General features: G+C 44.0%; 1 protein-coding gene across 1 annotated transcript in view; it reads right to left on the reverse strand.

Moving 5' to 3' along the window:
- The window catches only part of nek10 (NIMA-related kinase 10), a gene marked incomplete at both ends in the record, with an annotated part of 42,911 nt that overhangs the window by 2,050 nt on the left and 25,789 nt on the right, over positions 1-15,072 (reverse strand). Inside the window, 4 exons of the mRNA XM_083632460.1 lie at positions 5,875-5,977; positions 14,240-14,350; positions 14,549-14,649; positions 15,047-15,072. The exon at positions 15,047-15,072 is cut by the window's right edge and continues 12 nt beyond it. Of these exons, the coding sequence (XP_083488586.1) occupies positions 5,875-5,977; positions 14,240-14,350; positions 14,549-14,649; positions 15,047-15,072 (341 nt within the window). The remainder of the gene's footprint in view (positions 1-5,874; positions 5,978-14,239; positions 14,351-14,548; positions 14,650-15,046) is intronic.

The following is a 15,072-nucleotide window of genomic DNA, read 5'->3' on the forward strand; positions in this document are numbered from 1 at the left end:
ATTGGCCAGTGGCGCTGCTCTTGAGGCAAGAGGAGGGCACCTGCATGGGCTAGGAGATCCCCCAAAAGGAAGATCTGATTACCGGAGGTTAATTGAGATCTGCAGGCGCCGGTAGTTGATTGTACTTTTCCCTTCGACCTTTTTAGCGACTTACAGCTATTTGCGGCTGGCGCTCCCAACTCGGTCGGGCACCTCGCGATAGCGCTTCCCAGCTTGGCCTACCTGGCCGCCTTGGCGCTTCGCGATTGTACTTTTCCGGCCTTCGACCTTTTTAGCGACTTACAGCTATTTGCGGCTGGCGCTCCCAACTCGGTCGGGCCTTCGTTCTTGGTACATGCTTTTCCTGCCTTCGACCTTTTTAGCGACTTACAGCTATTTGCGGCTGGCGCTCCCAACTCGGTCGGGCACCTCGCGACAGCGCTTCCCAGCTTGGCCTACCTGGCCGCCTTGGCGCTTCGCGATTGTACTTTTCCGGCCTTCGACCTTTTTAGCGACTTACAGCTATTTGCGGCTGGCGCTCCCAACTCGGTCGGGCCTTGGTACGTGCTTTTCCTGCCTTCGACCTTTTTAGCGACTTACAGCTATTTGCGGCTGGCGCTCCCAACTCGGTCGGGCCTTCGATCTTGGTACATTAAAGTTTAGCTTGGCGCTTCCCGGCTTGGCCTACTTGGCTGCCTTGGGGAGAGAGAGAGTCGAGAGAGAGAGTCAGGGTCAGTCAGAAGGCCAAGTCGTGCGGCGCGCAAGGCCCAACCGAGCTGGGAAGCGCCAGCCGCAACGCAAGTAGGGGGGGTCAAGATCGAAGACCCGACCAAGTTGGGAAGCGCCAGCCGCAAGTAGCCATAAGTCGTTAAAAAGGTCGAAGGCCAGAAAAGTACAACCAACTACCGGTGCCCGCAGATCTCAATTAACCTCCGGTAATCAGATCTTCCTTTTGGGGGATCTCCTAGCCTAAGCAGATGCCCTCCTCTTGCCTCAAGAGCAGCGCCACTGGCTAATGGAGTCATGCGCCAAAGTATTTGCCATGCATGCCGATTGCTAAATAAAGTTTGTTAAATCTTACCGACTGGCCTCTCATGATTGAAGTGAGGTCTCTAGACCATAGTTCAAGCAGAAGGCCATTCGTGCATAATCTAATCCGATCACCCCTGACGTCAATCAAGTTCTAGTATGACGTGGTCAGTCAAAGTCTTAGTATGACGTCCGTAATGATGTCAGATATGACGTCAGTTAATTCTCATATATATAGCAAGGGTTCTACGTCACCTCTCTCTCTCTGGCCGATCATAACAGCAGCAGCTTCACAGCAGTCCATCTCCCTTGAGCCCTCCTCCGGAGCGTTGTTTTGCCCCACCCACCTCCCCAGTCCGCCACCAACGAGTCGTGACTCCTGATCCCCCACGGGGGGGGGGATCTCCTAGCCTAAGCAGATGCCCTCCTCTTGCCTCAAGAGCAGCGCCACTGGCTAATGGAGTCATGCGCCCCACGGCGTGCTAGTCGAACACAGGAGTACGTTCAGTGAGAGACTGATTCCACCTAGATGCAGTACGGAGAGGCACAGGAAATCATTCCTGCCTGTGGCCATTGGTCTATTTAATGCCTCTCTTAAAGAGCACCAGTCTCCCTGAGACTGAGCCAGCCGATAGGTTAACTGTGCCTGGCTGAGCCACGTGTGGCGTATAGGGCAAGCCGACTTAATATAGTCCAGGGTGCAATAATGATAATTGACACGGAATGTATACTTACCTGACGTATTTTGTATTTTGCTACTTAGACATTCCACTTATTTTTGCTTCTAGCGCATTTACTAGTTATTCTATGCTATGTTGTGTTTGTTTTTTGTTTGTTTTTTTCTGCTTATTGCTTAATATTGCATTTGCGTTGCATTTACTACTGTTTATTTTATTTTAAGCTATGTGTGTACTGTGAGCGAGCTACTGTAACCTGTCCCGATTTCCCCTCGGGGATCATTAAAGTCATTCTGATTCTGCTTCTGAAGAAATGCCAGAGGCATTTTACTTTGAAATTCGTTAAGAACAGGAAGTGGTGCAGGGGCGGACTGCATAATCGGGCACGTCGGGCAAATGCCCGGTGGCCTGCCCTGGCCTGGCCTGCAAAAAAATAAAAAATAAAATAAAAATTTGCAGGCCAGGCCAGGCCACTCACTGAACAGCAGGCCAGGCGCCGCCTACTGGTTTACTAGTGGTTTTATTACTTTATTCAGGTTTAAAGTGGGTGCATCCCATTGTAAAATTGGACTTGGGCTTCAAACGGCCCAAATTGGTCTTCAAACGGCCCAAATCGGGCTTCGAACGGCCCAAATCTGGCTTTAAACGACCCAAATTGGGCTTCAAACGGCCCAAATTGGGGTTCAAACGGCCCAAATTGAGCTTCAAACGGCCCAAATTTTTCGCCGCCGCCCTTCGGACGCCGGCACGCGCGTCGGCCCGTATCGGCCTGGCCTGCTTGGTATCTAATGCCCGGCCTGAATTATGATCCCAGTCCGCCCCTGAAGTGGTGTATTAAGACCGGGTAGCTTAACACGGAAAGACGTCAGCATTCCCTGGGCCGTCTGGCTTCGGTCCGAAAGTTATGCAGTAACACTCATTCTAGCTGATGCTCAGACAAGCTCCGTGGGCCAGGGGTGTTAGAATGGCCCCTTGCGTGGTTATTATTATTATTGTTGTAATTATTATTATTATTATTTTTATTATTGGGACTCCCGCTGGCCATTTGCCAGGAAGCGATTTCCGCTTAGGCGTCGGAAATAGGCAGGCTGAGATGCCCGCTGGGTAGAATAGTCAGATCACAGGCCAAATAACTTGTCAGTCAGCTTCGCTTTATTTAGTCAAAGCACGAGGGACACCTACGGTACATGTGGTGTTTTCAGAGCAATGTAAGACAGTATTTCTGTTTGGTGGGGCGGGCCGTTGCGGGCAGACGGAGTATTAAAGAGATGAGAATACGTCTGATTATAGGCATTATAGGCAAAACACAAAGATCCCTAGTACAGTTTAGTAGTGCACGAGTGCTCAAGAAAGCGCACGAGGTAATCAATGACTCCACGCATGTCCTTCATGTCTGTTTTGACTTAATGCCATCAGGAAAGCGCTTTAGACAGCCTGCCTGCGAAACAAGCAGAAGGAAGTTTGGTTTGGTTCCAGAGGCCATTCGACTGGTGAACAGCCACAGTACGAGAAGTGGTCAGTTTATCTAGACTAGGTCTGTACCTTGACCTTTTGATTTGAACCCTTGAACAAGTCTAATATGCACTTGGATTGTATTGACTGAAATTAATTTGTATTGATCTGACACCTATATTCCTTTGTGGTGTTGGATACACTGTAATCAGGGATCTTGCTTTATCAGTGTCATTTATTGTATTTATTGTCTTTTTTTTTTTTTTTGTTTTTTTGTATTGTTTTTGGATGTGTACAGAGTACAGCTTGTTTGCAGTATTCATGCCTTAAATTGCCCTTTGCGGGACTAATAAAGTTTTTTTTTTTTTTTTTTTTTTAATTGATTTTACTGGACTGGTAGATTGCCCGTTTAAATGCTGAAGTACTGATACTTTCCTCATGGGTCCTTTCGCGTCCACGGGTGACTGGTCCTCCGGGGTATGCTCGGTGTGCTGTGGTCGTCAACCCCGTCCTTGGTAGAGCAGGTAGCTCTTGAGAGAGGCGGGCAGGGGCAGTCCGTGGATTCCGCTCAGGCGGTCCCTTCCTAGAGCCGCCCGCACAGAGCGCCTGCACGGGTCCATCAGAGGGAGGGGATCCGGATCGAGTCCGTTTATGTAAAGGATTCGTATTTCGCAGTGTCCCCCTTCCGGCCTTCGACCTTTTGGCGGCTTACAGCTCTTTGCGGCAGGCACTCTCGACTTTTGGCGACTTACAGCTCTTTGCGGCAGGCACTCTCGACCTTTTGGCGACTTACATCTCCTTGCGGCAGGCACTCTCGACTTTTGGCGACTTACAGCTCTTTGCGGCAGGCACTCTCGACTTTTGGCGACTTACAGCTCTTTGCGGCAGGCACTCTCGACCTTTTGGCGACTTACAGCTCTTTGCGGCAGGCACTCTCGACTTTTGGCGACTTACAGCTGAGTCTGGTATTATGAAGGTGTCGTCGGGCTCCAGGAAGGCGGGGTAGGTTCTGCCCGCGTGGTTCTTGCCGTCGTGGTAGAGTTTACACCGGCCCAGGTCCCAGCCCCCAGTTGTTTTTTAAGATTGTTGTTCAAATGAACCCCCTCAGATCGGCTAAAGTTAAGAAATTATCATTGTCATCATCACAGAAGCTTCCTAATTTAATTTATCAGTCACCATCAGTCACATGGGGTCACTGGGGACCCAGAGGTAGAAAATAAACAAACTCAGCTGCGTGTAACAGCAAAGATAATTGAGAATGAGAAGGCAAGAGTATATAGTGCCTTTTTGAAAACAGCGCTGCGGCCATTTTGGCCTGGAATACGGCTCCTTGCTGGGGCAGAAGCTTAGTCTCCAAAATGGCGGATTGGCTGTGTGCTGTCGCATCTTTACAATAAAAGGTCTCTGGTTACCGTAAACCTCCGTTTCACAAACACAACAACAAGGAGAAAGACAACTACTTTTCACACTCTGTTTTGGATTAAGAGGATGTCCTGAAGTGTGACGGTGGATTAAAGACTTGATGACAAAACGTCATGTGATCTGGTGGATTATAGTCTTCGTGACAGAAAGAACAGGACACCCGATGGATTAACGTTACATGGATGCGGGTTTTACTGCCGAGTGCGACTTTCTGCTTAACTGCATGTAACGTTAAACCTTTATCGTCCATGTATTCCTGGGAGTGCTTATTCTTTTCGTGAATGGATTATTTTACGTCGCTGGATTTGGAAGGGAAAGCAAATTGCACTACATTTCAGCTGTTGCCGCCAGAATGAACCGTTCGCCCCATGGACCTTTCGGTCTGCCCGGAGTGCCCGAGATGCTACGGCAACTCCAGCTTCAGCGCTTCTCCAAGCCGGTTCCCGACCAGGAAGTACGTGGCGTCTCGCGGCGGCCCCGCGGCCTGCATTTCCCCGGCGGCTCCCGGCTCTCGGGGCAGCTGCCTCTACTGGTCTTCGCCCGCGGCCTCTCGCACGTCCGCGCCGAGCGGCCTCTCCCTCCGGCACGCTCGCACGCGTTTTTGGGCGTCCACGGCGCGGCGCTTCGTCTTCTGTTACACGGGCCGTCGCAGTGGCGCGCCCCGTACCACGGGAACGCGCGCTGGGCCTTCTCGTCGGGGCTATGCTGGCAGCCTGTGGTCCGGTCGCTTCGCCAACGTCTTCGTCAGACACCTCGGAAGGCAAGTACGCTCCGTGGCCGGTCCGGGACAGGGGACCGATGTCTAAGCTGCCGTCGCGGTCCGTGGGCTGCTCTGGCTCGGAACTCGACATGCCAGGAATGGGAATATCCATGGGTAGAGAAGGCTTGTGGGTGCTGATTCGGTCTGCGGATCTGGTGCAAAACAACGCTTCGGACGGCTTCGAGGGAGATGGACTGCCGTGAAGCTGCTGCTGCTATGATCGGCCAGAGAGAGAGAGGTGACGTAGAACCCTTGCTATATATATGAGGATTAACTGACGTCATATTTGACGTCATAGCAGACGTCATACTAGGACTTTGACTGACCACGTTATGCTAGGACTTGACTGTCGTCAGGGGATGATCGGATTATGCATGAGTGGCCTTCAGCTTGAACTATGGTCTGGAGACCTCACATTGCTCATATAGAAACACGTCTTCTAGAGAGTGAAGACGTTCTTGCTGTGTGAAATACTGCAGAAGAGCCTCCAGTAGTCCAACTCTGTCTGTTGGTGTGTGTTACGTGGTGGATAAGGTAATGGTGACTGTAATTTACCTGGGCTATCAGCAGCCGAGTCAGCTGTGAAGGACTGGACCAGCGGCCAGCAGTCTGAGCTGGCTGAGTCTAACTCCATCAGCTCGGGAGCCGCCTGCAGGAGCTGCATGGGAGATGGAGGGGTTAGTCTGAGCTGGCTGAGTCTAACTCCATCAGCTCTGGAGCTGCCTGCAGCAGCTGCAGGGGAGATGGAGGGGAGTCTAACTCCATCAGCTCTGGAGCTGTCTGCAGCAGCTGCAGGGGAGATGGAGGGGTTAGTCTGAGCTGGCTGTAACTCCATCAGCTCTGGAGCTGCCTGCAGCAGCTGGAGGGGAGTCTAACTCCATCAGCTCTGGAGCTGCATGCAGCAGCTGCAGGGGAGATGGAGGGGAGTCTAACTCCATCAGCTCTGGAACTGCCTGCAGCAGCTGCAGGGGAGATGGAGGGGTTCTCATTTTGTTGATTTTCTCAAGCATGTATAGATAAATAATCCTGTTCATTACTACTCCAGGAAGATAGAGGGCGCTGTGAACTGCAGACACAGTGTCTGGGCGGAGCTTAGACCAAAGGTTATAAAGAAGTAAGACCTCCTTTGTTCGGGGTCATTTGCCATCTTAAGGAAGTAGTGAGAGCAGGCAGTGATCCGGATCCGTGTGTGGACTTTTGTTTTGTAAATAAACTATGTTACAATTTACTCTCTAGTAAATGGACTTATTTAAAGGTTAAAACTAAATATCTCACCACAGTTTGGTTGCCGAAACCCGTGTCGAGGGGGGAAGTATAGTGATATAGTTGGGCAGGTTTGGGGCCATTGTTTCACGTCGAACCTGAATTCCTGTGGAGCGCGCAAATCAACAACAACACAGGCAGAGCAGGCCGGCGAGAAGCAAATGGGAAGCCAAGGTGAGTTGTAATTTGATTATTTGGAAATACAAAAGTCTAAGTGTGTTGTGTGTTAATTGTGCCCAATAGATGATTAGTTACCGAATGATTAAAAGAGCATAAAGAATAGCGTGGAAGAAAGATCGCTATGTTGCTATTGGGAAATTTGATTAAGAGGCAAGTTGGAGCCTCAAGGATCCACTAGGTGGAAATCATTTAAACATTATAAGGTAACTGAGTTCGGTAACTAATCATATTATTGATGTAACAGATATTCTGCTGCTGATTGTGTAGGCCTACCATTGAGAGAGAATTAAGAACCTAGGTAAATAAATAAAATCCTTAGAGGCTGTGCGGGAGGGGGGACGATCCTTTGTTCAGTAGTCTCTTAAAACAGACTGTTTCATCTACTTCTGGCGAATGCAGCTATACACATATGGTGGAAGCATTTGACCGTTAGATGGGGTTTTATCAGAAGCAGAATCGTTCACAATGTGTGTGAATGAGACCTTAGAGGCCTGTAAAGTTTATGCTCTAGAGATAAAGACCTGAGAACATTGAGAAAGCCAACTTGTCTGTTCTGGGAGACTATATATGTAAGTACAATAGTTAGCAGTGGCTAATGTGCTAACAAGGAATCGGAAGTCGCATTGGCGACCCATGAGACCACAGTAAATCCTTAGAGGAAGCGGAGTAAATGCTTTGAAGTCGCCGGATTTCCCCCGGTTGGAATATAATTAGCGCTATATAAATAAATAAGGAATAAAACGTACGTTAGTCATCCAGTGACTGAATTAGCTAGCAAATAAAAAGTGTATGGTAAGGAATGTTGAAGGGAGTTTTATGTGAGAAACGGTAAGCTTAAAAGCTGGCCGCTCTGAGATAGTGGCACTCAGGAGATGTTGCATATTACTGAAATGAAAAGAGACGCAGTACCAGTTGTGGTTGCACAAATTTAATAAGACGATGCTTCTAAGTGTGAATGCTATTCAGTTGCTGGGATGAACAATGGCAGTAGAAACCTGTTACATATGAGGCTGTGTTGTATACCGCGGTTGTTTGTTAAATCGGCTTGTATGAAAGAAAATTATTGACTATCACATCAATAGTTTCTATCCTCAGCTGGGGCTTAATACTTAGGGAATTAATTTATAAGCCAGCAGCTGCTTTACGCCGGTTGTTTATTGTGTGAGTTGGGGAGCACATGGCTGTCGGCCATTTTGAGTGTTGTTCACAAAGACAAAGGGACTTGTAGTCTTTGTGTGTGAATGAATGTACTGCATGTGTAAAACTACAAATATTTTACTCAAACGTGATTAGAAGTAAAGCACATGATTGTATAGTAAATAAGCAACTTGGTAAAATAAAGTAGAATTAGGGGAAACTTTGCTGTGTAATAACCTATTTGTGTAATTTTCAGAAATGGAGTTGAGAAATCAAGATAAGAAAATCCTGCCTATCCAAGAAATGATGAATCTGCATGGGCTCATGGCAGTAGATAAGACAACTGAGTGGTCTTATTGGACACAGGGTTCATGGCCAGCTATGGGCACTTTTGAGAAAGCGAAATTAAATGCAGTGTTAGAACAATTATCTCTTAAACAATTGGATGACCAGGCCCGAAGGGAACATGAAATAGTATACAATTTATGGGCTGCTCAGATCGCCAAAAGACAAGCAGAGGAATTCTTAGTACAAGCTATGCGTCAATTACAGATAGTTAAACATGAGAGTGTAGAATTATTGACAGGAGAGAAGAAAATAAGTATAACTGAGGCATTTGTAAATACAAAGCAAACAGAAATTGCAACAAAAGACAGGAGAGATGGATCTCACAGGAAGGTAAACCACCCCCGCTCCAATTATGGCAGCAGGGGGGGGTGGGGTGTGACAGCAGGGCAGCCTGATCAAAGACAAAAGAACAGAGACAAGAGGACAGGATGCTTTTGTTGTAAGAGTGAGGAGCACAGAATAAGGGAGTGTCCTTACAATGTGCAGGCTCCTTGAAGAAGAAGAGTACAGAATGACTCCAGTTGGGTAAAAGGACTTAGTTATTTAACATAGTGACAATGCATCTCATCCCTTCTTCCTAAACCGAGATAAGAAGAGTTGAAGTAGGGGTGAGGGGGTAGAGAACAATAACATTGAGTGAGACTTTGAGATGGTAAGATTTCAGGTGGAGAGCAAAATGAAAATTTGGTTGGGAATAAATAACACAGAATTGTCTAATTATGGTAATATCAATATCCATATTTTGAGTTGAATTTCGGATTCTTAATAATAATAAATAATAATAATGATTGGATTTATATAGCGCTTTTCTAGACACCCAAAGCGCTTCACAGGAATCATTATTCATTCACACCATTCGTACCAGTGGTGGTAAGCTACGGGTGATGTAGCCACAGCTGCCCTGGGGAAGACTGACGGAAGCGTGGCAGCCATTTCGCGCCTACGGCCCCTCCGACCACCACCAACATTCATAGACATTCATACCCATTCATACGAGGCAATGAGGGTTAAGTGTCTTGCCCAAGGACACAACGACAACAGCTGGGAGGGAGCGGGATTCGAACCGCCAACCCTTGAGTCATTGGCCGACCTGCTCTACCTCCCGAGCTAATGCCGTCCCTTCTTCCAATTTATGTTGCCAATTAGAATTAGAGACAAGGTGAAGGCTATAAATATAAACAACACGATGAACCTCATTTCAGATGAAGTCATTGTGGGTTAGAATTCCTTTGTTAGTATGTTATTGTGTTACACTGCTTTATGATGATCCATATTTAACTTTGCTGAAAGTTGAGAAGAAGAGAAAATGAATTGTCTACCGTGATTAAGTCACAAGTAAATAAAGCACTATGTTCTTTTATTTCAGAAGGAGTCCAGCTGAACTGGAGAAAATGAGAGCACAGAAAATTAAGGAATAAATGAAGATGGGATATCTATGCTAGGGTTTAACATATTTTGTGTGTGTTTCAGAGACGGAACCATGGGCTGCAGGAAGGGAATCAAGTTGTTCTAGAATGGGAGGAAGAGAGGAGGCAGTTGTTGTATGCAGGAAAATTGTACATTATGAAGGGTATTAATGTTGGTTTTAACATTTCAGAAACAGGCCGAGATGAGATGGAGGTGCTGGAATTAAAAAAAAAACCCACAGTATGAAGAACTGATAAGTTTCAAGCAAATGTAGACATTTACACAATGTTGTCTTGTCATTTAAATCTCTGAGACTTAACAGGAAAATGGGAGGAGAACTTGGAATAATCTAAATGCTAATTTTCTTACAGGGGACTGTAGGCTGAGAGGTGATGTCATGTAAAACTCTGAGGTGAAGCATAACATTACTTTACTTGCAGGAAGGAAGAAAAGCTGTTATTCCTAATTTAATATTTTCCTTTAGGTCGGACATGTGGTGATTAACAAATCTATTAGTGGGGAAATTAAACATCTGAATTAAAGTTTAATTTCACAGAATGAGCAAGAGCGCTCACTACAGGATGTGAAAGCGATTGGTCCCCAGTAGGTGTGAGTATGCAAAAGGGAGTCAACACTAACCAAGCATTTGGCTAAAAAGAGGAGAGTGGGCTTTGTTTCAAAGAAAAACCTGCAGTGCAAGCTTTTGGTTACAGGAGAAGAAAAAGCAAGGCCAGTTCATGTTAATCTGTTATATCAATGGGTGTCATTTTAGAATGATGTAGTAGGGACCAGTAACTCTTATCTTTCAGATACCAAGGAGAGAGGAGAGCCTTTAGTCAGTGCTTCAGCATAATAAAGCGTGGAAAGAGGGTAATCATTCAAAACAACAGAATTTGGTACTAGTATTTTCCTTTCACAGGAAACAGTTGATAAAAGAATCGGAAGTCGTATTTAAAGGCTTTTATTGCAGCAAAAGTGATTGAAATGCTAATTTGAAGACCGAGAAGAGCCGTCTGTCTGTCATTGTAAACAGGGTTTGAAGAACAAAATTTGAATGTGAACTCCACATTGGGTAAACTCCAACTAAACTAAAGTGTATTGGTTAAGTAATATTCAGTCTAATTTTATTTCGTTATAAGGAAGTCTGGAGGTTTGCAGATGGAGAAAAATAATCTTGCTTTTTAAAAGTGTAAATTGTCATTAATCTGTATGCTTGTCTGTTATGCAGAGATGGACAATGGAGTGAAAATCTAGGAGCGATTTTCAGAGGGGGGAGGAAGCGGAGAATAATGAAGAATTAGGGAGTTCAGACTTGTGACTGTGTGTATGAGAGGGAAAGGGACGGACTTGACATTTTCGGACTGACTAGGAGAGAATTTTATTTGTTATAGAATCTAAGTGAGCTCAATACTGTAGATAGAGAATGGTTATTTGTGTTATTTGTTGTGTGATTAATTGTTTACAGGATCAGAAAGTAAGGTAAGTATGACGTGGAAATATGGGAACAGCTGAAATACTGCATGAATTAATACACTAACCAAACTAACTAATTCATAACTAACTATGAAAAGTTGATTGTTATAACCAAAGTTATTGGACAAATAGTCGTGGAGGGGATCGAATCCATGGCAGGTAATATTGAAGAGGAATCAATTTAAGAGGTGAGATGAATCATTCTTAATACAAATTATGCTGTTAATGACAATTGAACTGAAATAAGAACCTGTGTTTGTGTGTTGCCATGTAAATAAGTTGTTAGAATAGCAATTTAAGTGATCATTTCAATGTAGTGTGCATTGTGAGCAGATGAGATGCTCAGAGTTATATTTGTATAATGTTTCTTGTTGAATAATCTTCAGCTATTTGCAATTGTAGTAGTGTTATTGTTTTAGTTTAATGCTGAGATACTGTGTGATTTTAAGCGTAAATGTGCAATCTGGATTGTGCAGTATTTTGAGATGAATTGGCAAGTTGAAAATTCAATACAGGTTTCTAAGGCACGGGCCTGAGGCCGAATGAGGTTTGTGGACAGATTTTGAGTGGTCCTTGGTTTGTCTCTCAAAATATATTAAATATGGCCTCCCATTGATTAATAAGCCAGTTTACTTTGCAATTTTCCCTCACCTAATGCTAACCCTATCATCATACAGGTTGTCTAAGCCAAGTAGAAACAGCGTATGCAAAACAGAAACAAATAATGTGGAACGTGAGGAAAGAGGGGGTTTGATCTGATCACACAGAAGTTAAGCTTTTGTGTTGTTAGACCAATAAATTATCAAATACCCAATAAAATAAATTGTAAAATTGATGGCTTTTGAGCCAAACTTACAGCTGCCATGAAGTCTTGGTTATGTGAAATCCTTGACAATGAACATAGTGTTATGGAAAGTACTGGAAAATCCTTGAATTTCATTTTGTAATGTCTGCATGAACGCTGGTTATAATGAATATGATTAACACTCTTATCCCCTAGGGTTAGATCAACAGAGGAGGGAGCAGTTAATTCGGAATAGAAGATAATTAGAATTATAGCAAATAATAAAATAAATATAAGAAGGAAACCATGCATAGAACATACAATACGATTATTGAGTTTATCTGGATGAAAAATGCAATCAAAATTAAACAATAGCAGGACTGTTGAGATAAACTGATGTATGTAAAAGGAGAACTAAGATTAGATTTTCTGTTTCAGGAAAACCAGGAACATCGAGGGAGACATCGAGTTCAAGACAAAGGAACATTTCAATAAAACAGACAGTTTAGCAGTAAGAAAGGATATTGATTTAATGAATGAAGTGGAATGGATGGAGTGTGTGTGAATAGCAAGTAGGTGGAGCCAATGAAGACGACCCAACGCGAGGACGAAGAAGAAATAAAACTGCCACAAGAATCCTGCACTCCCTAATTGAATTCAGAAACATATGCCAAATAATTGATAGTGAACTATAAACCTTGAAAGCTGTTAAGTGTAATAATATGTACTGTAAATGATTGAATTGAATGTATGTTGTGTCTAGTACTAGAGTATGTAACTAATTAATTCTAGAAGTATTGTATAAAAGGCCTATTATAATATAGTATAAACATTATCATTATATAATAAGCATCATCATAGACTTTTGGTATCGCTGGTAGGCTGGGTTATGCACAGGCTTTTTAAGTGAGTGGTTCTATAACAGTAGAAGCTCGCAGAGGCCTTTCCCTACTTCGAAGGAAAGCAAATGGAAAAAGTAGGTTTACCTCTGCATGTGAATAAGCTGTTAAAAGTCACCGCACTCAGTGCAGAGCTGTGTGCAGGGTGGTTCATGGCATGGTTCCCGGGTCATTTGATTCATAGAAGTGGTTTGGACTTTGTGGATTATGTGATCTGGGAAAGGCTGCGTTGTGGACCTGCTTGTGCGCATCTCTGGATGGGGTGAGATGTCAAAATGCTGATGATGTATGCTGATAGACAAAAGTTGCAAAACCAAAAAGCAACTTTATAATAAATCCCTCAGTTAAGTTTTTCCTTATAAGGAAAAAAAGGAGGGAACTGTAGATAAATAATCCTGTTCATTACTACTCCAGGAAGATAGAGGGCGCTGTGAACTGCAGACACAGTGTCTGGGCGGAGCTTAGACCAAAGGTTATAAAGAAGTAAGACCTCCTTTGTTCGGGGTCATTTGCCATCTTAAGGAAGTAGTGAGAGCAGGCAGTGATCCGGATCCGTGTGTGGACTTTTGTTTTGTAAATAAACTATGTTACAATTTACTCTCTACTAAATGGACTTATTTAAAGGTTAAAACTAAATATCTCACCACACATGAAGCAAAACTCTGCTGAGACCGGTTATCTGAGGCACAAGCTGAGCTACATGGAAAACTGTCAGGAAATTAAATGACCACCTGCAAATGTCGATAAACTTTGTCTAATCCCTGATATACAGTAGTAAGTCATTTGACCAATGTCACACTGCTTGCCAGGTATTTTTGAAGGCCATAGAAGGCAAATTAAAAACAGACGTTTTGATACATAGAAATTGAGCTTGACTGGTTAAAGAAAATGCAGTCAACATTCACTTTCTTCCTTGGATAGGGGAGGACAGGGTAAAATGAACCATTTTTTGTGCTACTGCAACAACATATGTTGTTGTTGGGCATGTTGGGCATCCATGGAAATTAAAACATTATCTTCAGTTAATAAAGTTAAAAAAGAAAGGTTGCCTGAGGGTGAGTGGCACATTTTACCCTAATCACCATTTTGACAAAGCCCTAAATTATAATAAAGCCTCAAATGTATCTATGTACACTTAAAGACAAAAATCATGACATCTTTACCATATCAAAATAACTTTAGATATATAAAATTAAAAACAGACACACACATTTTCCGACCTGGCTAAAGAAATACCGTAGTAATATTGCTTCTCCAAGTGTTCTCCCCATCACAGATTAAATTAATTACTCTCCCTAAAACTGATCACATGACTCATTTTATGTCTGTCTGTCTGTCTGTCTGTCTGTCTGTCTGTCTGTCTGATCAACTTACCCCTTTCTCCCCTGTGCATTTTTGTCAGCGAGAATTGTGAGTGAATGACACAAACCTTGCTGAGCTCCACCTTCAGGTCGTAGGGACTGCTCCCACACTGGAACAGGGACTTTTTTAATTTTTCAATGAGCCTTCGTTTGATGCCGTGCTGAGGAGCTGGCGGGAGCTGCAAATGGAACATATCAACAAATTCAGAATCAAATATAAGCACTGCTGCCCGACAAAAAACCTCCTCCAAGTGGGTAGGCTATATATGAGATTCATCAAAGTTGGAGCCACAAGGTTTTTCTGTGACAACAGTGTTAAATTTGACTTTATTTAGATCTCAGCAAAATCATATAGAGCATTAGTAGTATTACTGTACTTGAGTAATATAGATGATTTTATGCAGCTGGACCAGGAGTCTCTGGATGGGATCATCAATCTGGCGAACCTTCCTCTGGGACACACAGATTCCTGCTGACACTGAAGTAACGGCAATAGCATAAGTCCTGCATAGTACTGCACACAGACTGACTGAAGCTAAATAAACAGGACAGACTGCACACAGACTGACTGAAGCTAAATAAACAGGACAGACTGCACACAGACTGACTGAAGCTAAATAAACAGGACAGACTGCACACAGTCAGACTGACTGAAGCTAAATAAACAGGACAGACATACTACATAAGTCCTGCATAGTACTGCACACAGACCGACTGGTGCTAAATAAACAGGACAGACTGCACACAGACTGACTGAAGCTAAATAAACAATCATTAACTGTTTTAACCTTTCCAAATTTTTCAATAGTCTTTGTGTCGTGGTGAGCTTTTAAAGCACAGTGAAGTTAAGTATTCCAAGCACGTTCAAAAGGTACCTGGTCTTGGTTTAATCTTTGGAGCA

Source organism: Poromitra crassiceps, assembly GCF_964638095.1.
Source record: "Poromitra crassiceps genome assembly, chromosome: 1".
NCBI lineage: Eukaryota > Metazoa > Chordata > Actinopteri > Beryciformes > Melamphaidae > Poromitra > Poromitra crassiceps.